Here is a 23,397-nt window from a genome sequence, read left to right as displayed (position 1 = left end):
TAGCATAATAATTGCTTTATTCAAATCGCTTGATGACACAAACTAAATTTTTACAATAATCTCTGCTCTTAGAAAGTATTTGCGTATTAATTGCTTTATTAAATCAATGAAAATAATCTTTATTAGTGTCAATTTAAATTAAATTCACGATACCAAATATAATTTTCACACACAAAAAAAAACAAGAAGTTGATAATCTCATTACACTCTTATATATACATATTTTTTCTCTTCTCTTTGTACCCTTTCCAAGGGTCGCTAGGTTTTACTCTCTTTATCATTCATCTCTGTCTGGTACACTCTTATTATACTTTATCTAACTATAACATAGTCTGATTAGAAATGGCAGAAACTGCAAAATATTTACGCGCAAAGCGTGCAGCGAAAACAAACATTATAAGAATTGCGAACGTTGTTAGTTCAAATGAACAAGGCCTCTCTAATTGTAGAATTAGGGAATATATTACTCAGCTTAGGGCAGCTTATAAATCGTATTTGGATGCTTTGGAAAACCTGGCTGACGACGAAACTATTCTCGAAAGTGAGGAAGTAGATATTACTTATGAAAAATATATGGATGCCTTATGTTACTTAGAAGAAAAATTGGAGCGTATAGAAGATTCACTCTCTTCTAACTCACTATCGGGACAAGGATCAAGTCATAGCACTAGCACTGCCGCCAACTCTCGACAAAGAACAATCAGGCTTCCAGAACTAAAAATAAATAAATTTAGCGGAAATTTACATGAGTTTCCGTCATTCTTTCAAACTTTTAATAGCATTATAGACGCTGATGACTCTCTCACCGACATTGAAAAATTTATATATCTCAAAAGCCTTTTGACACATGATGGATTAAAGGTTGTTGATAATATTCCCCTCTCTGGTGAAAATTATAGTTTGGTACGTGAGACTTTGGAAAAAAGATATACAGACCATAATCTTATAGTAAAGCAATTGATAACTAATATTGTAGATACTAAAAGTCTTCAAAATAACGCCTCATATTCACAACTAAAAGACTTCACTCTCGCTATAACAAATTCTTATAGAGCTTTAAACAATCTCGACTTGTCATCCAAAGAACTTCTTAATTTGATTTTAATTCATATTACTTCCTCAAAGCTCGACCATGCCACTCTCAGATCCATTGAATTTTCACCTGAATCGAATAAAATCAAAGATTTTAACCAATTTCTAACGATGGTAGATGACAGAGCAAAACATCTAGAAAATCTCTATGCAAACTCTAAAGCGAAACATCAACCCTCAAAAGAGACAAGGTCCTCTTTTCACATAAGCACAGATAAAAACAAACCCCCATCTCAAATAATGAAAGCTAAAGTATGCAGCTATTGTAAGTTGGATAACCATTTTATATATCTTTGTCAAGATTTCAAATCTCTATCCGCTTCCTCTAGGCGTAATTTTGTTCAACAAAATTCTCTTTGTTCAAACTGCCTTGGAACCAGACATCGCACGATTGATTGTACCTCCAGGTATTCATGCTCTAATTGCAACAGAAGGCATCACTCTTTGCTTCACAGTGACTCGAGAAATCGCGAAGCCACGTCCACACATCGTGAGCACTCAAATTCATATAGATCTTCTCAAACAGTCGATGCTCACGTTTCAACAAGGAATAGGATTGAACCTCATGCTTCAACGTCTAGTTCTTCTCACGATGTAGTCGTTCGATCGACATCTCCATCCACTCATGCTGTTTCAGCAGTCTCTACGTCGGCCCCTATGGTTTTATTAGGCACTGTACAGGCATATCTCATAGCCCCAAATGGAAAAAGAGAATATGTTAAGGTCTTATTGGACCCAGCATCACAACTTAGTTTTGTCTCTAAAAACTTGTTAAAGAAGATTGCGGCACCCACTTATAAAAATCATTTTAAGATTCATGGTATCGCCCAATCTATTTCAAATTCAACCCTTATGTCTGATCTGACTATCTTCTCTGCTGCTACGGACACTTGCATTAAAATCAAATGTTCAGTACTAGACAGTATCACTACTAAACTACCCCAAGTCCCAATTTCTATTAATAAGCTTAACTTGCCAACAGAAGTGGTCTTAGCCGATCCAAACTTTTACTCTCCTTCTGAAGTAGATATATTGCTTGCCGCTGACATATGCGCAGACATATTGACAGGTAATATCATACAACTTGGCCCTGGCCTTCCAATTCTTCAAGGCAGCTCATTTGGACACATTGTAAGTGGAAGAATTCCCGATTCTTTTATTCGAGGAAGGTGCTCTAAGTCTCAGTACGTAAATAATTTAGTCACTTGTGTTGCTCAGTCGTTTGATATGAAATTAGCTGATAGCGTTGATTTACACCTCACTCAAATCGTCCAACGCTTCTGGGAAATCGAAGACATTCCCTTAGACCGTAAAGTATCTGTGTCACAACACCCTGCTGAGATACAGTTTATTAAATCTGTAACAATCTTAAACACAAACAGATATCAGGTTAACATAGGTCTTAAAACTAATAGGAATCAGCTTAATTTAGGCAACACTTTCTTATCAGCTAAGAAGCGTTTTCTCAATCTAGAAAAAAAACTTCATGCATCTCCACAGTTGCTACACAATTATTTAAAAATCATACAGGATTATGCAGTTGACGACAAGATTACACAAATTCCGTTAAAAATCCAAAACTCACAGCATCAATTTAATTATTTCTTGCCTCATTTTCCAGTTAAAAAAGCAGGTTCTTCAGGGATTCGAATTGTGTTTGACCCAAATAATAAAGTAGCAGGTGGACAATCTCTTAATGAGGTCTTAGACCCTGGGTACACATGCCAACCTGAATTATTTGATATTCTCCTAACCTTTAGGCAATATACCTTTGTATTAACTGCCGATATCTCCAATATGTATATGCAAATTATGATAAATCCCGAGGAAACCTTTCTGTTAAATTTCCTTTGGAGAGATCATCCTGATGAACCCATTCGCGCTTATCAACTAAAACGTCTTCCATTTGGACTCTCTTCATCCCCCTTTCTCGCTACACGTGTGTTAAAACATATTGCTGATTCTAATCAAACCACGCACCCAGTAGCCTCTCACACTCTAAGGAATTCGACATATATTGACGACATCTTGTCAGGCGCCAATAACTTAGAAGCCTTACATACACTTTATTCTCAACTATGCTCGCTTCTAAACACTCATGGTTTCCAACTCCATAAAATACATTCAAATTCTCGTGATTTTTCAAGAGAATGTAACATGGCCTCCACTTCAGAAGTCAATCTTAACTTAGTTAACGGTTCCACTAAGGTTCTAGGTATTAACTGGTCACCTGATCTAGATGATTTCTCTTTTAAGCCGCCAGTTTATAAAGGGGCCCCTCCCCTAACAAAAAGAAAAGTATTGTCATATGTGTCACGAATGTATGACCCCTTAGGATTACTCTCACCCATTATAGTACACTCTAAACGGTTCTTACAACGTCTCTGGTCATTACCCTTAGACTGGGATAGTGAGATACTGGATGACCTATTGATCTTAGATTGGAAATCATTATTGGATACATTCCAATCAATATCTAAAATTACATTTCCCAGATGCCTGACACTTCCATTGCCTAAATCGGATATGCAATTACATTGTTTCACCGATGCCTCTCAGGACATTTATGCTGCTTGTGTCTATCTTAGAGTCGTGTATAGTGACAACACAGTCACGTCTCGCCTCATAGCATCGAAAACTAGAATAGCTCCACTAAAAAATAAACTAACTATTCCTCGGTTAGAATTGTCTGGTATCTTATTAGGTGTCACTCTTACTAGAAAGGTACTTGAGGTTCTTTCAAAAAACGTCACAATATCTGAAGTTCACATATTTTCAGACAGCCTCATCGCTTTAACATGGATTTTAACAACTAAATTTACATGGAATCCATTTGTACTTCATCGTGTCAGTCAAATCAAAGAATTAAGTAAATCCTTTTTATTTCATCATGTAAGTTCCTCTTTAAACGTAGCAGATTTGCCCTCTAGAGCCTCAGATATCACTCAGTCAAATTTAAAAAAATTGTGGACCGAAGGTCCCCCCTTTTTAGTTTCCAGTGTAATAGACTACTCTCAATTCAGGATAAAAGAATGGACGGGAGATTTACTGGAACTCAGACACACTCAGGTTACTTTAAGCACAACCTCTGACATATCTCAAGTGAATAATACGCTTGAAACACTTTTTAATAAATGTTCGTCATTTTCAAAAATTCAGAGAACTCTGGCATATGTTTTTCGTTTTCTCTCAAATCTAAGAAAAAGACATACTAATTCACCTTTAGAATTAGGACCACTGCAGGTTTGTGAAATAAGCTCCTCCACCACTGTGATTGTTAAGTACATACAATCACAGGCCTTTCCTAAAGAATTTCATGAGTTAAAACATCGGAAAATAATCTCTGATAAAACTATCAGGGCACTAAACCCCTTCCTCTCTGAGAAAACTGGACTTCTTCATGTAGGTGGTAGATTAGAATTTGCCCCTATCTCTTTCGAACAGAAACATCCCTTGCTACTACCATCTAATCATTCAGTTGTCAAATTAATGATAAAACAAATGCATGTTAAATTGGGACATGCAGGTGCCTTGACCACGTTGTCAAATTTTCGGTCGAAATATTGGCCTATCTCTGGACTAAGACAAACAAAGAAGATAATACACGACTGTGTGAAATGTTTCCGTTTCATGACACCCAAGTCAACACAACTTATGGCAGATCTCCATCCCGATCGTGTTCTCTCGACAAGACCTTTCCAAAAGGTCTCAGTAGATTACGGAGGTTTTTTCATGATCCGATCCTCTCATCTTAGAAAGGCTCCATTATACAAAGCATACATAGCCTTCTTCATATGTATGACCACCAAATGTGTTCATATCGAACTTGTCACCGGCTTAACAGCTGATGCTTTTATTCTCACCCTTAAAAGATTTATTGCAAGGCGGAGTGCTCCCGAGATTATATGGGCAGACAATGCTACTAATTTCTATGGTGCCCGCAATCAGCTTCTTGAGTTAAACGAACTCTTTAAAAGTAAGAACTTCTCGCAGAGGATTACTAATTTCTGCTCTGAAAACTCTATTCGTTTTAAATTTGGAGTGCCTCGTAACCCTTCTCAATTTGGGCTGCATGAGGTAGGGATTAAAGGTGCCAAATACCATCTTTATCGTCTTGTAGGAAATCTTCGTTTTACCTTTGAAGTTTTTTATACAATAATTTGTCAAATCGAAGCCATTTTAAACTCAAGACCTATCACTCAGCTCTCAAATGATCCAAACGATCTCTCAGTCTTAACGCCCGGACACTTCCTTGTAGGAAAAAGTCTCACAAGTCCACCAGAACCAGATCTCTCAGAAATACCACAGAACCGTCTTTCCCTCTTTCAGCATATCTCGAAAATTCATCAAACCTTTTGGAAAAGGTGGTCGGTGGAATAATTGCATATGACCCAAAGTAGGAGTAAGTGGAACATCGCTACTGATCCTTTAAAGATAGGTGATGTACTAATTAAAGATGAAGAGACTCCCCCACTCCTCTGGCCTCTGGCAAAGATTATCGAAGTGCTCCCAGGCAAAGACTCTCTTGTTCGAACTGTTAGGGTATCCACACCTAATGGCGAATATCTTAGGTCAATAAAGAAAGTAGCTAGGTTACCCTTTAACCAATAGTGGTACTTTCTGCCAAACATGTATATAGTTTCTATAGACTTTAGTTTCTCTAGATTTTAAATAGTTTTTAGTTATCTTAGTTCATTACAACAGTACCCCTAATGTATACTGGTTTACCCTCGTTCTCGAAGCAACTATTTGATACCCTATCCCAGTGGCGTAACTCTTCTCGCCCGCCCCCAGTATGTTCAATTTTTTCACATGCGAAAAATCATGTCATTTTTTCGCTGTATTACTAGCTACCATTCTACCACAATTTTACAATTATTTCCCGTTCTCCAACCCTTCCTACTCACATTTTAACCCCACTCCATTAGAAATACAGACAGTTGTAAGATAGCAAAGAAAGTCTCACTCTCTTGCCTGTTGTCTCTCGATGATAACAGACACTCTCTCTTGACTGCTGACTGTTGCTAGAGACAGTCGTCCTCTCTTTCGTCTGCTGAGTCCTACTAGGCAGACGTATTATCTCTCTATCGCTACCTATCGCTTGGTACAGACTTACCACGCTTTTTCTCTACTCTAATTATCTCTCTCGCTTATAGTTACGCGAAAAATACCGCAAGTACTATTTTAAATCGTGTACAGACGCAAATGTGCTATATCTCGTGTGATCTAAGTGTTAGTACCGCGAAACACGTCTTCAGAAACCGGTAACCGGACAGTTTCCCCGTATGAAGAACAACCGCGACTGAAAGCCTCTAAATACCGCGAGTGTGTGTATGTGCAGCAGAAGAATTGGTAAGACTTTATATAAACTTAATTTGCTATAATCTGTATAACCTTTTACCACATATCCTAATTTATTTGAACCAGCCCTATGTAATACAGTCCTCATATAACTGAAATTATATTCATAATTTCACATATGTACACCCTTTTTGTACACCGGTCATACTTCAGTCAATTGGCTTATTGTACATCTTTTATTTCTACAACCTTCTAACTATTCAGGTTCAAGTGTTAATATCGACTATTCACCTAGCCAAGACCTATTGATTTACGTGCCCTACGAAGCACGGTGGGGGCCCAGTTTAATTATAAATTAAAACATTTTTAATATCTTTGCCGGGATCGAAACCTTTTCCTTCAGTACCTAGCCACTAAGCCATGGCCGCGTGTTTATCGTGATTTAAAAGATTTTGTTAATTTACAATAGTTTGTAATGACATATTATGGCAAATTAAAACTCTGTTTTTTAATCATAATATCTCTGGGTATCTGCTTGGATTTTGATGCTCCAATTCTTAACAATTAATTGTTGTCTTTTATTCCATTGTTTTGTTTCACCAAACAAACATGGTATAAACATTTAAGGGTTTAATGACCGGTAAGTATGACTGATTGGTTATGTTAGGTTTCAAACTCCAAATTTGCTAAAAAAACCTACACAATTTTGACGAAAAGAAACACATTAGAGATCTGAGACTAAGGAAAATGTTAAAAGCCAGGCAGACTAAAGCCAAGGTCAAAAATATTAGAAATTTTATCCCTCGTACTCTAAATTTTGAAGCACTGAATGTACTGAACTTTTGAAGGAATGTTGCAAAACTATCTTCTCCACCACTTCTTCGAAGAGTTTTAAATAAACAAATGGTGTAATTTCTGAATTAAATCAGGTGATATGCCAGACTGGAATGTATAAAACTATCCCTGCCAAACGCAAGCAGTCGAATGGTTCATAAAATTGATCAGGGAAGTATCGTCTGATGTATGTGAGCCATATAAAGACATGAATTTATCAGGGCAATACTTAAATCAAGGTTCAAGCCAGATTTTACCACCAAATAACAATAAAACGTTGGCGTTTAAAAATTAAACACAAACAGATGACAAAGAAACGTACATATGTGAATAATGTAAAAAAACACACACTCTCATTGGTTGGTTGGAGGGAAGAGTGTGGGTGGTGCTCGAAGTTCAGCCACCTCCTCGTAGTGAGTTTTGGTTTGTTTAAATATAGTCATACAATATCTAAATAAGCAAAGAACTTAACAATGTAACTGACTATATAATATATTGAACAAAAAAATGATGTAAACAAATGTTTTTTACTTTATTAAAATCAAAAATTTCAAATTTTTATATATTTTCATCAGGATCAGAAGATACTCGTTAAATGAGTAAACCATGCAAACGGTAAATACATTTTACAATAGCGATAAATAAAATGTACGTAGAGGATAAATAATTTTTTTTTTTGGAAAAAACGAAAAATTTTATTTTTTTCATATTACCTATTTAGGTGCGTTGCGGGATCAGAAGATAAAGTCCGATTTGAATAATGTTTTTTTTATTTTTCTTGTAATTACCGATCGCAGCTTCCCCGCACTATAGCATATTATATATATATATATATATATATATATATACATATATATATATATATATATATATATATACATATATATATATATACATATATATATATATATATATGTTAGATGAACGAATGATGCTTATTGAACAATAGGCGAAACGTCTTCAATAAATAGATAAAGTAGCACAACTCTTGTCTTTTTATCTTCAAATTGACCGAAAACATCCCATTCACTTACGAGTGCACATTTTTTTATATTAAATTAAACGGTCATATACCTTAAAGATATATATATATATATATATATATATATATATATATATATATATATATATATATATATATATATATATATATATATATATATATATACATATATGAAAGGTAAAGTATTTTTGACTGTTTGGTCATGATCAGTTTGGTGTAGCTAAGTTAGAAAAGAAGCATGTGGACATTTGAAAGGATCGCTACAAGAGCAATGCAATTAGTTTGTGGCAATAATGTTGAGACGCTGAGGACTAGGACTAACAACTAACACATCCACGGAGGAAGCTGCAGCTACCTGAGGAAAGAAATGTCTAACGTTTAAAACGTTTTGGGCAACTAGAAATGGTCCTAGGAAGTATACATTTGCATCATAGATACCTAAAAGTTTTTGACTCTAGAAAACAGTAAATTAACAGAAATTCAGGACGCATAAGGACCAGATAAAAATGATATACGAACTTTATTTTACCTATATAGTTACCAAGTAGCGTCAGTAGGATTAAATAGTGACCAAACAACGGAAACATCTATAAACCGTGTAGTAAGACAATAATGTATCCCATCGCCCATTATTTAAGCACAGCTTAAATAATTATTCAATGTTGATATGAAATGCGGAGTGTTACTGCGGTCCTGATCAAAGGGAATATAGTTATTTCAGTTTTGTTCTGGCCCCAAAACTGAGCTGCAGTGTGCTTTCTGGTTCGTAACATTTCCTCATAAGTGTTTTATGTACGGTACTGTTATCTTACTTAATTGATTCTTATAAGCATTTTCCGAACTTCTCTAATCTTATACTACTCCACTTGTTCAGTATTGTTAAGTTTCTCGTTTATAAGTAACAATAGATACTTTTATCTCCTCGAACATATCAGATGTGGTCTTAAATCAAGATATTTAAACTTTTTCCCATATTTTGAAATCTGTACCATTCTTTCACTGTTTCTTTGTTACAAAATCTAATCTTTCTTTGATTATTTTACTTCGTAAATGCACCTACTCACCATGGGGCACTTAAAGGTATTTGACAAATATTAAGTGGTATGTGAAGATGGCATTAAACTTGGCATGCTTCTGGTACTTCCCCTTCACGTCAACAATTTAATCTAAGTCAAAAGTGATGGAAAATTTGAATATTAGAAATCATTTAGCTAAAATTGTTGAAACAAAATGAATTTTTCACTTTACAAGAAGAGTGTACATAAGATAACTGCAACATAAGCGTGTTGTTTTTTTTTTTCAATTTTTTTATCACAAGACTTTTCAGCAAACTATTAATTAAAGTATAACCACGCTTACGATCTAACACAATCAAAACTAAAACCTGTCTCTTTCACCTGTCGAGCCGACTTGCGGGAGATACTCTTAATATATCTCTAAATGACACAGGTAATGAACATACAGTAACATCAAATATCTAGGTGTCACACTTGATTGAACACTAACATTTAGATGTCGTCTTACAAACGCAGCCGATAAAACTGAGCACAAGAAACAATATAAAAACAAAACTTGGGGTGCTTCTGCGAATACATTTCGGATCTCTGCGATAGCTTTGGTTTTTTTCAGTGGCAGAATATTGTGCATCAGTTTGATTAAATAGTGCACATCACACACTAACAAAATCAATATTCAACTAAATTAAACCATGATAATAGTCACTGAAACAATAAAATCAACCCCAGTGAGATGGTTTCCTATTAATATTGCTTCACCCGATCTACGCCATACAGCAACATTACCAAGAGATTACCAGAAAATTGTAACCAACGTACAATTACCAATCCATTAAGGCCGTCCGCACATGAAGCTACTAAAAATAAACCAGTTGGTAACTTTAGTTGCCAATCAGTTGCTTATTAGTTACTGTCCATGTATTTTAATGAGTATCCGCACACAGCGCTACTAGTTAGTAACCGGTTTCTAATGCATCAGTGATCAGTCGACAGCAGACTGGACGTGCAGGTGCTTGGGGACTAATTTCTAGTTTGTTGTGATATTTTGAAAGTTTACAAGCGAAATGGCGAAATTGTTAGAACAGTCGTTTAATATATAAGATAGTAATATTAAGATATACCGCATATCACGAAAGAGCACCAGCGACTGAAATCTGGAAATCCTCCATGTAGAACTGCCCGAAAAATTGGTGATACTTGTGATATACATTAGCAATGGTCAACAAAATAAATGCCACAAATAGAATCAGACTATTTTTATACATACACCCCAACTCAAGGCTTCATCAGATCAAATCGGCCCCGGTCTACACCTTGGGCGAGCCGTTGCAGTTGAATGGCTGTGTAAATTAGACACTAATATTTTGTTATATTTTATTTTAGTATTTGTATATGTGTATTTATCGTACCGTTAAAATCAATACGCTAAATAAATAAATAAATTTGAAATGGTTTGTTTTTTATCCCTACATCCTCAATAGCATCATGACATAGTTACTGTGTACCCTTTCTGCTTGGTCTATTTAGTGAACAATGCCGATATTAGAAATGAAAGAATACATGTCCTACATATTCTATATTAACTGGAGACGAAATGATTTAAAAAGGAATCTCTGTTGCAGTATAACTCGATAGATTAAAGATTATAACTTGAAATATGTATATGGATGTCATGCAGATAAAAACAAAAGTTAACATATTTAAGAAATTTAGTAGTCTATATAATATTCAATAAATATAACATTATAACGTTCCATTATTTCTTTTTAGTTTTTACTTTTTTATATGTTGTAACACGTGTGTCTTCATTCATAATTATCCATTCTTTTTGACCTTTATAGTCTTCTTCTTTACATGTATTCCTATGCCATTAAACTTTGTAAGTTTATTATATTGCTTATTGCTTATGCGGTTATTCCTTCCGGGTTTTCAGATATGCACTCGTCTTTCCTCTATTTTGTCCACTTACATTTATTCTATCCTTTCGTTTTTTACCCCTCCATTAGCCCATCTGTTTTCTGTTTATTTTTTCTAGTGGTGGTTCTCTACTTTCTTCATATCTGTATCTGTCCATTTTGGTCTTCCATATATATTTTTTGTTTTTTTATGCTTCATCCAGATATGTAACATATAGGGCAACTATTGTGTTAAAAGTTCCAAGTTTACATCCTGTATTAATTTATATCTTTCCGAATATTGTTCCATTCAATTCATGCGACACGTTAATTGCATTTCTTCGTCTTTGGGTGTATCGAAACCTGTTTCTCCGCCACAAATAAAAAGGTCACTAGATAATCATATGTTTCCAGTATCTCCAATTTTTTCTTTTTAATTTCATTATTTTATTTAGTATTTTTTTATTTTTTATTATCATTATCTCTCTCCCCCTTCGTTTTTTTTATTTTTATATTTTTTATCTCTTTCATCCAAATTTATATCAGTCTCTTCAGTTTTTCGTATTTGTCAGCTAAAAGAGCTCGTATCGTTCTGTTGATTTTATTCTATTATAACCTATGGCTGTTATCAGAATTTTTTTTTATCTTGTGTTTTTAACCATTATTATTAGAAGCAATATTACACAAAATAATTATAAATAATATTGATCTCGGCTATATCCTTGTTTTATACCTTTTTACAGTTTAAAACGTTCAGATTGTTTTCGATTCGGTTGAACTTCTGAAATTACTCGTTTATATAAATTCTTAATAATTTCTTCGTAGTACACTTGGTACTATGCTATGTATCTATCATAACGTTATATGGTCCACTGTATCGAAAGCTCTTATGTATGTAAAATTTAGATATAGCTCTTCTGCCGCTACTAGTTTCCTTTATTTAATATTTTTAATCATGTAAAATATGTTTTCATTCTTAAAAGCAGCTTGTTTGCTTCCTTATTTAATATCTATTATATATCTTTCTACCACTGTCCTTAGACGTAGATTTTGAAGTCAAAGCAGATAAACATATGACGAGGAAAGATCTTGTTATGTACTAGGAAAATTAAGTTGTTTTCGTATTTCTTTGAAACCTGTCTAGTTTGCTATATCTTACTATATATTTTCACCAGTAATCCTTTAAAATCTTTGTCCAGCCATTGTACCACTTTTGGTTTAATTCCATTTACACTATGTGGCGCAAAAAAGGAATTATTGCGCTATGTAGCAGGCAACAGAGCGCAAAAAGAGAAAAACAAAGAAGTAACCCTCTATCGTACTTAATGATAAAAAATGTGTATCAAGATTTATTTTGATTTTTTGGGCGCAAACTCATCAACAGAATGTAGCATACTCTTGTTACCAATACTAGAAAAAGAAGTCGGTAACAAGATATTTGCCTATAAGGTCGAGGTCAAGTAACTCACCTGTCAAATTAGCTGACACAAAGCGCCAATTAATTAACAACTACAAGTTAAAATGGCTTATTATTTTTTACACTAATTTATAATGCATAGTAATAAACGTCAAAACAAATGTAAAATGTAATTTTTATTACAATCAGTTGTGGTTTAATCCCATAATAATAAATAATATATTTAACATAAAAACACTTTAAGTTAAATTTTATTTAAAGGAACTCAAAAGAAAAAAAAACAACTATACATTGAAAAATCAAACTCTTTTGTCTACAATTTCTTCGAATTGTTTGCAATAACTGTTCGACGGCTTCTACTGCATTTTATCAGGATTGGGATTATCATCGTAAAATTTGGCAAGCACTCTTTTGTAGAATTGCAAAGTTTCATAATTTTTTTTATTTATCACTTGCATATTATTTGTTTATTTTAGCTATTTTATGGCTTATAACGCCCTGTTGTATATAAAAAAGCAAATGTTATAGAACGAAGTTTTTTTTTATTTTAAACGAGTTTGGAAGGAGTAAATATTATAGAACTAACATTTTTTAACCTTAGCAGTATTTACAAGCTACAAGCTTGTATTTGCAAGCATTTGAAATTACAATTTTTTATACAACTGAATATAACATATAACATTATAACATAACTGAATATAAATCCAACTGACAACTACATAATATAATCAACAAACGTCAAAATATCAACAACTGTCACAGACTACTTCAAACAAGTAAAAACGTCTTAATTTTAGTTATTATATTGTGTAGGTATATAAAAAATAAAATTTTGTATGTACCACTAGTGTTACTTCGGGTCAGAGGCCCTCTGGCTATATTATGTGGGTCTCCGGGCGTAATCATCTTAATAACGCATAAATACCTATACTGTTCTCCATAGTGTTTGGTTAGTAATTTATTTACGTCATTGAATTTTTAAGCATTTTTTTTTTCATACTGCTGTAGGAATTCTCTTTAGTGGGATATTGTTGGGAGAATGGATTTTTTTAAACTCTCCGTTATCTGAACTATAAAATAACTCACCTCAGATGGTAATAATATTAGTTTTGTCTCGTCGTACAATAAACAATTTACACAGGTTAAATTTAAAGTGCCATTTTGAAAGCGGTTTTTGTATTTGCTGACCTGAAGATACCAAACTACTAATTAGTATACCAGCTAATCCGTTATCTGGTGTCCATCGTATGACTCTCGTCCTTTTTTCAAGCATGGATATGTATGTTATCTTAAAGTAAAATCCTCTAACATCGACCTCGTGTCTCAACTATTTTAAAATTTAATATTTTCAACAAAATCTAAAGGTTATTAGATCTTGATATGTAGGTAGTTTCCACTACTTTTTAAATATTTGTTTTCCTCAAGCTGGTCTGATAGGACAAAAATGTTCTGATAATTTGTAAACTTTTTCGATAATTTAAAATGTTATAATAAATATATACCATTTTACATTAGAATTTTTATTTTACTGTAAGTTTTTTTATTATTTCGCAATTCTTCAAAATAATGTTATACCAACTTTGCAAAACTTATATCCTGATCCAGCAACTACAAGTTCCAGCGAATATGATATACTTTAAGCAAGATGGAACACCACCCCGTTACAATATCAATATTTCCAAATCGGTGGACAGGTAGGCGAGACTCGATGGAATGGCTAGCACGATCTCCAGATCTGAAGCCATTAGACTTCTTATAGGAATATGTCAAAATATTGTATACAAAAATAAACTGCTCGCCTTATTTGACATGAGAAGATAAATAAGACTTGCGATTAAATCTATTTACTAGGATATTGCCAAGACGTTCGCAGCGAGCATTTTGAACCTCTACATTCACATTAATGTATTTTTGATTTTTTAAATTGTCAAAAAATTAACAGTATGATTGATTAGTTTTTCAGTATGATGCATCAACATTCTGTACTTTTTTTTAATGTTACTTTTTGCAAAAAATCTGAAAATACTTCCTATTTTAAAAAACTGGTTTCCTTTTAAACATTTTCTACATTCTTCTTATGCTAAGATCGCTGCTTAAATAACTGCTACATACAGTCATTGCTTTGCAATTATGGGCCTCTACCTTTTTTTCAAGAATGAACGCAAAAAACCTTTTTTGTTACGAACAAATGAGAAATAGGTTTAGCCCCTTTTTTTCACTTACCATTTTAGCTGTTCAAAAATATCGATCCTTTACTCCATCGTCACCGAAGACCAAAATGCCAATAAATATCTTATTGTATACAGGAATTAATTGAACATTTCCGCCATCAACCACCCTTATCGCTTCTTTTAAATTTGGGCTTCTGTAATTCGGTATAGTTTATTATAAAATTATCATGTGGTACCTTGTTGCTATGAGCTTTAAAAGATTTATATAAAGCCAAAACGTCTTCTGTTTCCAAATTGCTATATCTATACAAACGTGTGGACTGATTTTTCATTTGGGGTATTCAAATGGATACACCGCCGAATACCTAAAAATAAATAAAAAATAGGGTGATCCCTACAATAGTCATAATTTTTAAAGTAAATGTACATTTTTAATGTATTAGCACTGGATTTGGGTGTTTCCGAACACTTACTTCTTTTAACTCAGATATTTTCTTTGATAGAACTAATTTAAAAACAAAGTTGCAAATACCAGATTAACATCTATAGCACAATCACGTCTTGTAAACTAAATTTTATGGTTTTGTTTGGTTGAACGTTTGGTTATATTCGGCAAGTTCTAAAGAGCAGGTATCAGATTGGCCATTATAAAAACATGACGCTCATATATTTTGTGCATTTTGTTTCTAAAGCAATGTTTAAGGTGGAAGTTATTATTGGATTAGTTCTGTTTTGTAATCGAATAATACACCATTTGATAGAGAAATAAAATTTCCAACTATTGGTACATTCAACCCATTTAAATCAACAATGAATTTGAATCTGTGATTGGACTTTATTTATACAATACTCCTTCACAGTTTTTATTTAAACTCCGACATAAAAACAATTAATGGATAGATTTTTCCCTGTAGAGTAAATTCTTGTTTCTATATCCTATCAACACACTTTTCGTCTTTTAATCATCTCGACCATACAACTTGTATGTTGTATGAGAGTCCCTTGATGTATGATTGTTCGCCAAAACGAGAATATAGGGATGTTCGAATGTACATTAAGCATGATGGTCTTAAGTTTAACTAAACTTAGCCAGAGACGACGAGAAGTCAAAGCGTTCAATTTTACTTTTTGATCATTTCGCTCATGAGGTAAAAACATTAAAAATATATTTTAACACTTTTGGCAAACAAAACAATAGCGTAGGTAAGATCTACGTCGGAAATATACATAATTATCTATAATTAGATATATTATAAGATTAAATAAAACTTCGTTATGCTGTAGAGAAACTTTATTACAGTTTTCCTAAAATTTTTTGTAAAATCGTATATTTCTCCAGCTTATGCCTTTTAGAAATTACTTATACTTGAAATTAAAATTTTCGTGAACATCCAGTAAATCCTGTGCTATTTGTAAGACCACAATCGAAAATACACATATTTCAACGATACTTAAAAACATATTTTGCTCAAAATAGAAACTTCGAAGGCCTCACAACGGGAACTTTGCTGTCGGGGAACAAAAAGAAACCTCTTCGATGCTGCTGCTGTATAATACTTGAAGTTTTACTTGTACCTATATGGAAATAACTACATTTCGATAGCTGTAAAAGTTCCTGGAAGTTTTCTATATATGGCAAATTTTGAAGTGCCAGACTTTTTGGTACTTTATAACAGCTTTACGGACAAATAAAAAAGTTACACCGTTTTCTATAAATCTTATACAAGGACTTCCAGTTATACAAGTTTTCTATTGGGAGGTTTTCAGAAGAGTAATAAATTTGAAAAATTATATTTGATTTATTTCTACCCAAAAATGGAGTATAAAACAGTAAATACATTACAATTTTCATTGGCAGAATGATGAAAAATTGATAATTCTTATCGTTGGATCATTTCTTTTGTTGTTACTGCATGACAAAATAATTTTAGACAGCGACGCATCGATGTATTTAAACATAGACTTCACTCACTCTACTGATGTTAATAAAATATCAATCTGAAAATATTCATATTTTGGTAACCTATAACGTCCCTGGCAAATGGTTTTAATTTCCATAAATCAATAAAATATATTAAGTTAATGTTTTTTTTATGTACAAATATGTTTGTACATTAATTAAACATGCTGAAAAAAATACAACATCAACGATTACAAGCTGAACTGGCCAGCGTCTACTTTCAATAAATTTATGGTTCTAAGCAAAGAGACCAAGGAACCAGAAAAATCAGAGAAAGAACTTAAACCTCCACCAATATTTAACAAAGGAGTATAAAATATTACTCCAGTAATGGAGCTACCAAATCTAAAAGATTAAAATAATTATAAACTGAAAGTTCCAAATTTTGACCAAGTAAAAGTACAACCCAAAATGACTGATACCTGTAAAATGATAACAAAAGCGGCAATGAAGAAAAAAACGAAACTGCAATACTGTCAACTAAAACCACGCTACTTAAAATACATTGGCAATCACGCAACCAATCAGTGTACTCGCAAACAACAATCCGCCGATATTAAATATGTCCCTTGCCAGGGTAACCACCCCGCAAACTTTAAAGGTTGTAGCGTCTACAAAGAATTGTATAAGAAAAAATTTCCCATACGTAGAGCTAAGCAAACCTTGCAAGCTACATATTTAATCTCGACCTGTTCAACCTGTCATTAGCTTTGTCCAAGTCACTAGTAACAAAAATTTTCACGAAATACAGAGTACCAATATGATCCAAACAGAAACCATAAATGACATTTTCGTGGTCTTATTAAATAGCTAATTATTTTAATTTGTTTTTCTTCCATTTGGTATCCTTCTTTAGTTCTTACTTCTTTTATTATTTCATCCATAATTTGGTTAAACAATAGAAGGCTCAGAGAATCTTATCCCATTGCCAGCTTCAATAGGGTCGGTTAGTTCTTTTGTACTTTTATTTTTATTGTGTTGTTTGGGTAGATATTGTCTTCTTAAGGTCCACGAAACGTAAATATACCGGTTTGTTGTATTCTAATGATTTCTCTTGCACTTGCCTCATTATAATTAAAATATAGGGTCGGTGCATGATCTTTAAAACCTTGTTGTCCCTCTGTTAGTGTTATAATTTCATTCAGCTTATTTGTTATCACTTTGGTTTTTAATTTTAGTGTTTATTAGGTGTGAAGTATTTCACACCTAATAAACTCTAAATGATGATTGTTAATTTAATAATACGCTATGGTCGCTAGCTACATCTGTTGAGTTGAGGCATCTAACATCGATTATTTTCGATGTATGTATATCTCTGTTGGTTATAACATAATCTATAATAGATCTTTTTCCAGGGGTGTTATTTAATGCATATTTGTGTTGGTGATTCAAAAATGTGTTGTTTTTTCTAGGTAGGTTATTCGAGCAGAAGTTTATCATCAGTTCTCAATTTTCGTTTTTCAAACTCTTGTTATGTTTTTGCTTAATTTCGGGTATTACTTGATTGCCTATTCGAGCGTTAAAATCCCCCAATATTATTACCTTCCCTCGGACTTGATCAACTTGTTCTATTTCGTCATAAAACGTTTTCCTTGCTGTTTAAGGCTTGTTATTTTCTGGGCCGTATACTCCGATGATATTCAGCTCCTTCGTCTCTTGTACTAGAAAATAGATTATTAGATTATTAAATCCGAAAGGCAGAGAACTGTATATGGCAATGAGTAGCAATAATCTTATATATAATATATCAATAGGTAAACCTACATACTGGCCAATCGATCCCAACAGAACTGCAGACATGGTCGATTTTTGTATCACTAATGGAATTCCACCAGACCTTAGAACAGTTTAACCTAGTTTTAAATTGTTATGCGACTACTTTCCTATCATGGTTACGATATTCATAGAAATTCTTGAACAGGAACGTACATCATGCTTAGGTAATATTTTCCCAAATTGGGAAATATTTCGCAATATTATTGATAACAAAGTTGATACAAAAATACCTCTAAAATGTAACAGCGATGTAGACGAAGCTATTGAACAATTGACTAAAATATTTAAGAGGCAGCTTAGCAGTCAATATCAACAGGACCGTTAGAAATCAAACAACTACACCAACAATTAAAGCAAACTACCGCCCAATTAAAAATTCTTCTATATAATAATAAAGATAATAGTATTCAGTATTACCTGAAACACGTTTTAGCAACGGAAATCACCGAGTACTCACTTTGAAATGCAACACCAAATTAAATCTACCTCAATTAGTTAACCTTCCTAGTCCAATAGGTAATGGAAGATGGGCTAAAAGCAACAAAGAAAAAAGCAAAGTGTTTGCCGATCACCTGGTGAATGTGTTTCAGTCAAAGCTCCCAGACAACAACAACATTGACATAACAAACGAGATCCAACAGTTTTTGGAATCACTGTAATAACTTAAACTAGCATTAAAAAAATTTACTGCTAAACAAGTTCACCAGAGGGTACAATCATACTTGAATCCTATAAAGTCTCCTGAGTACGATCTGATTACTGCCAAAATCCCCAAAGAACTCCTGTTTTTTCTTCAAATTAAACCATTGCATAAAAAGTTGAACAAATTATTGCAACAAAGTAATTAATATTTTAATAGGGATACGCCACAATTGTGGATTATTCCCATTAAAACAGTAATTACGTTAAAAGATTACAAGAAAATTGCTTTAGAACAATATTAATTATTGCAACTCCTAAGCCAGCCAAACCTACAGAAATCATTAAGTCATATAGATCATATAGCCTAGTGTCGATAATGTCAAAGGTTTTTGAAAAACTACTGTTGGATACGATAAATTCTTGCAGAACACTTACTAATACCATTGATTATAAACCACACATGGGTGTGGTTTATAATCAATACTAATACCTAACCACCAGTTTGGATTTAGATAATAACATGCCACCACTGAGCAAATATAAAGAGTCTGTAATTGTATTCATAAAGCTCTAGAAGAAACCAAATACTGTTTAGCAGCCTTTTTGGATATTGGTCTACTCTACAAACACAGATAAGTCTTTTCCTTAATTTATTTTCTTATCTTCAAATCCTACCTTCATTACCGGCATTTCCTAGTCGTTAGGAGGATAGTAAAGACATTAAGATCAGTTCACAAGTCTAAATCCAATTAAAGTAGAGGTAGTATTCTGGGACCTATTCTCTACCTGATATTAATAAAGCCGATCAGCTTAGGACTAACGATATCATCACAGGAACGTACGTAGACGACCAAGCAATTTTAGCTTTACAACCAAACCCCAACATTGCTTCCCAGCTACTACAAGCCAATCTTAATAATTTTAGCCAATGTCACCACAAAATTTGCAGCTACTCCTTCAAAATCAGGTCTCATTTATTAATCATTCTTTTGTTCTGTATATAATTCTATACGGTACGCATATCAGACCTTTTGCATAAGACAAAAAATTGAAAACCCATTTATGTGGCTTGTTTACTAGGTACTGCTTCATGTAGTGCCTAGGTTTGGTATGCTATGGAAAATGCTTCATTGAGGTGGTCAATTATTGGTCTAATTTTATAAACTCTATCGTAGTTTAGATTGTTACGGGATAAGGCATTCTCGTTATTATAGAAATGTAAAAATTGTCTGATTTTTTCGAACCTGTTGACTGACATAGCATTTCTTATTTTCTCAAAGCCAATTTCTTCTGACCAATATGCCCTCGTATTGAACAAATAAAGAAGGAACATATATATCGTAATTCCAATAAACTACTGTATATCACTTTGTGTAATATTCGGTGGTTTGTTAGGATTCTGCAGTGTGGCATATAAAGTTGGCTCCTCCATAATTTTGTCTAAAAGGCTATCTGTGATAAATAAATGGAAATATTCATACTGACTTTGTATTCTCTGATTTCCGCTACATTCCAGTTGCTGAAGTTTCTGAAGGCTCCTCCTCCACAGTGCTATTAAATACATATATATTAGTCTCTACAGCATATTCATCCATTTCGTTCACTGGTTCAGAATCCTCATTATCACACTCATCATATGTACCACCTTGTTCATCAGGTAAAAAATATGGGTAAAAATATCATCATTATCATCAAACCCATAGGTTATCACAAAGCATATCTATTATATTGTCAAGTTCCTTGTCAGTCAGCGACCTTTCATCTTTCCAATTTATGATATTTTATTTAAAAGATAAAATTTACTAAGTATGCATGACGTTATTTATAAACAACAATAACAAAAAACATAGTTATGAGAAAAATATGCATAGCAGTGTATACCGCAAGAAATCATTTACTGACCTTATTAATAACACGTGAAATATATTTACTCAAATTACTTTGGTAAAACTGAGGAAAACTAAAAACTAAAACAGAAAAAAAAATCTGAAGCACGTGCCATTATCTAATCGTGTACACTACCTGACTATGCATCTTTATATGCTATCAAAATAAATGTTCATTTTTAGTACGTTGTTTTTAAACAACATGATGCAGTGAAGTGTTACATTGGTGATGATTTAAATGGCAAGCACGCCCATTAGAGTTATAAGTTATTTACAACCAAGGTAAAAAAATATCTTGCAGGCAGCTAAGCAGTTTAAATTCGAAACACTTTCAACAGGTAAACCAAAATATTAGCCTACTGACTCCAACAAAATCCCAGATCTGATTAATTTCGTTATAACTAGAAATATTTTGTTAATTATAAACATATAGGTAAGCATGACACATAAATACCTACCATTCTTCCATTGTTCTCATAATAAGCGATAGTGATATTCAAAATCAGCCACCACCTAAACCAACTAATGGGCTAACAGATTGGCAAAGTTTGCAGCTTCACTTAGAAAAAACAGTTAGTTTGTACGGCTTAATAAAAACTAAAGATGAACTTGATAAAGAAACAAATAATAATAAGTGAAAATAACTTACTTAAAGTAGTACATAGAACTAAAGGTAATAATTACTGTAAATAGTGCATGCATAGACATAGTGCTTTAGTGCTCCATTTGACCCAATCCCTGCCTTGATTCCCATTTGGGAATCAAGTTTTTTTTTGTATCAGTTGGCAGCAGTTATCATAAATTTCAAGGTAACTGATTTTGTGTCAACTACAATACTTATATTTAGATAGTGAGTGGAGGTATTTTACTTACTGTGCATAATTTTTCGAATTAACAAAGTACAGAAATTAGAAATTGTATGGTTAAGTTGTTTAGAGAAATGTTACTATTTTGTAAGTATTTGATTTGGTATTGTTTTTAGCTTTAAATTAATTTTAGACCTGTATACTATTCAGTTGTAGGTAATATTAGCCAGTTATCACATTTTCAAATTTTTTATTACTAACACACAGGACTGTACTAGGATTTTTAGTGCGATACCCATTTGGGTGCCTAATGTTTATTATTTTGCCTGTATTTTTTTATGTTAGCCTCATTAACGCCGGCCGTTCTTATTTGAGGACGCCTATAAAAATAAACATTCTATTAAATTTTAAAATATTTTGGGCTCTTAGTCACGTTTTCCCTTATCGAGATAACTAGCTAAGTCAGTAACTGACTTCAGTTCGCTTTAAATTCAACCAGATGTGATTGTAGAGATATGTAGATTGTTGAAGAGGTGTAGTTGCAGAATAAAAAACATTTTTTCATCAAGAAAAAAATTATAAGTTTTTTATAAGTTTTATACTGGAAATTAGAAGTACACGGACTATTCTAAATGTAAGTATTCACCATAACAAATTTTACCATCAGCCACCATATTTTACCATCCCCAAACGAGGACGTTAGGCACAAATATGCCTAATTTGTGTATTTGCTTCTTTTCAGATCACTATGGATCCTACAATATTTTATGGCTCTAAAACCTTCTAAAAATTGGAACAAGCCTTGGAAGAAGCTAATAATGAGAAAAATGAACAACTAGAGAGTATTGATTTGTGTGTTCTGCCACCAAATTGGGATGAACTGACAAATAATGAAGAGCATGATGATGATATTCTAGAAGATCCGAATTACATTCCAAATAAAATTCCTGAAACTATAGAAACCTCTTTTGAGTCTCATGATGAACCAGAAGATGTAAGAACTTCTGATGAAGTTTCGGTTGGACAATCAAAGGAATATGCTAATTTTTAAAGCCCAAGTGGATAAAAACTGATTTTCAATATACTACTACAACAGTAAATTAATCATTTAAAGAGGAGAAAAAAAACGTTAAAGAAGATTTCAGGAATTTATCACCAATTTAAATTTTTGAAAAATTACTTACTGAAGAAATTATTACATACATTTGTGATCAGTCAATTTTATAAGCACAGCCAAAAAATAATCACTTTTTTGCAATATTATATCTAACTGGGTATACTTAACAGATTACCTCGAGAGAGGTTATACTGGTCATTAGATAAAGACCTAGGAGCTTTCTGTGTTTATAACGCTATGAGCAGAGACAGGTACTTAGAAATAAAAAAGTTTGTTCATCTAGCGGATAATGCCAAAATAAACGATTCTAAAGATCGTATGTACAAAATTAGACTCTTAGCAAATAAAATTATAAAAAAGTTTTGCCAGTGAGGATGTTTCGATAAAGATATATCCATAGACGAATACATGGTAAAATATTTCGGCCACAACCCAGCAAAACAATTTATTAAATGGAAGCCAGTCAGATTTGGATATAAGA

General features: G+C 33.0%; 1 protein-coding gene across 1 annotated transcript; it reads left to right on the top strand.

Annotated features, from left to right (window-relative positions):
* Positions 1 to 342: 342 nt before the first annotated feature.
* LOC140434678 (uncharacterized) lies at positions 343 to 22,850 on the top strand. The gene is made up of 2 exons (XM_072523106.1): positions 343 to 5,068; positions 22,600 to 22,850. Exons 1-2 carry the CDS (start codon positions 343 to 345, stop codon positions 22,848 to 22,850), a joined length of 4,977 nt encoding a protein of 1,658 aa, XP_072379207.1.
* Positions 22,851 to 23,397: the final 547 nt, after the last annotated feature.

The sequence above is a fragment of the Diabrotica undecimpunctata genome, chromosome 1, assembly GCF_040954645.1.
Source record: "Diabrotica undecimpunctata isolate CICGRU chromosome 1, icDiaUnde3, whole genome shotgun sequence".
Lineage (NCBI taxonomy): Eukaryota > Metazoa > Arthropoda > Insecta > Coleoptera > Chrysomelidae > Diabrotica > Diabrotica undecimpunctata.
This window is presented reverse-complemented; position numbering and strand designations above follow the sequence as displayed.

What these genes read in the sequence shown, in the direction of transcription:
- LOC140434678 (XM_072523106.1), top strand. Translation starts at nt 343, where the DNA reads ATGGCAGAAACTGCAAAATATTTACGCGCAAAGCGTGCAGCGAAAACA. An exon ending in GTTAAACGAACTCTTTAAAA is followed by an intron (nt 5,069 to 22,599) that starts GTAAGAACTTCT and finishes AATTGGAACAAG; the next exon opens with CCTTGGAAGAAGCTAATAAT.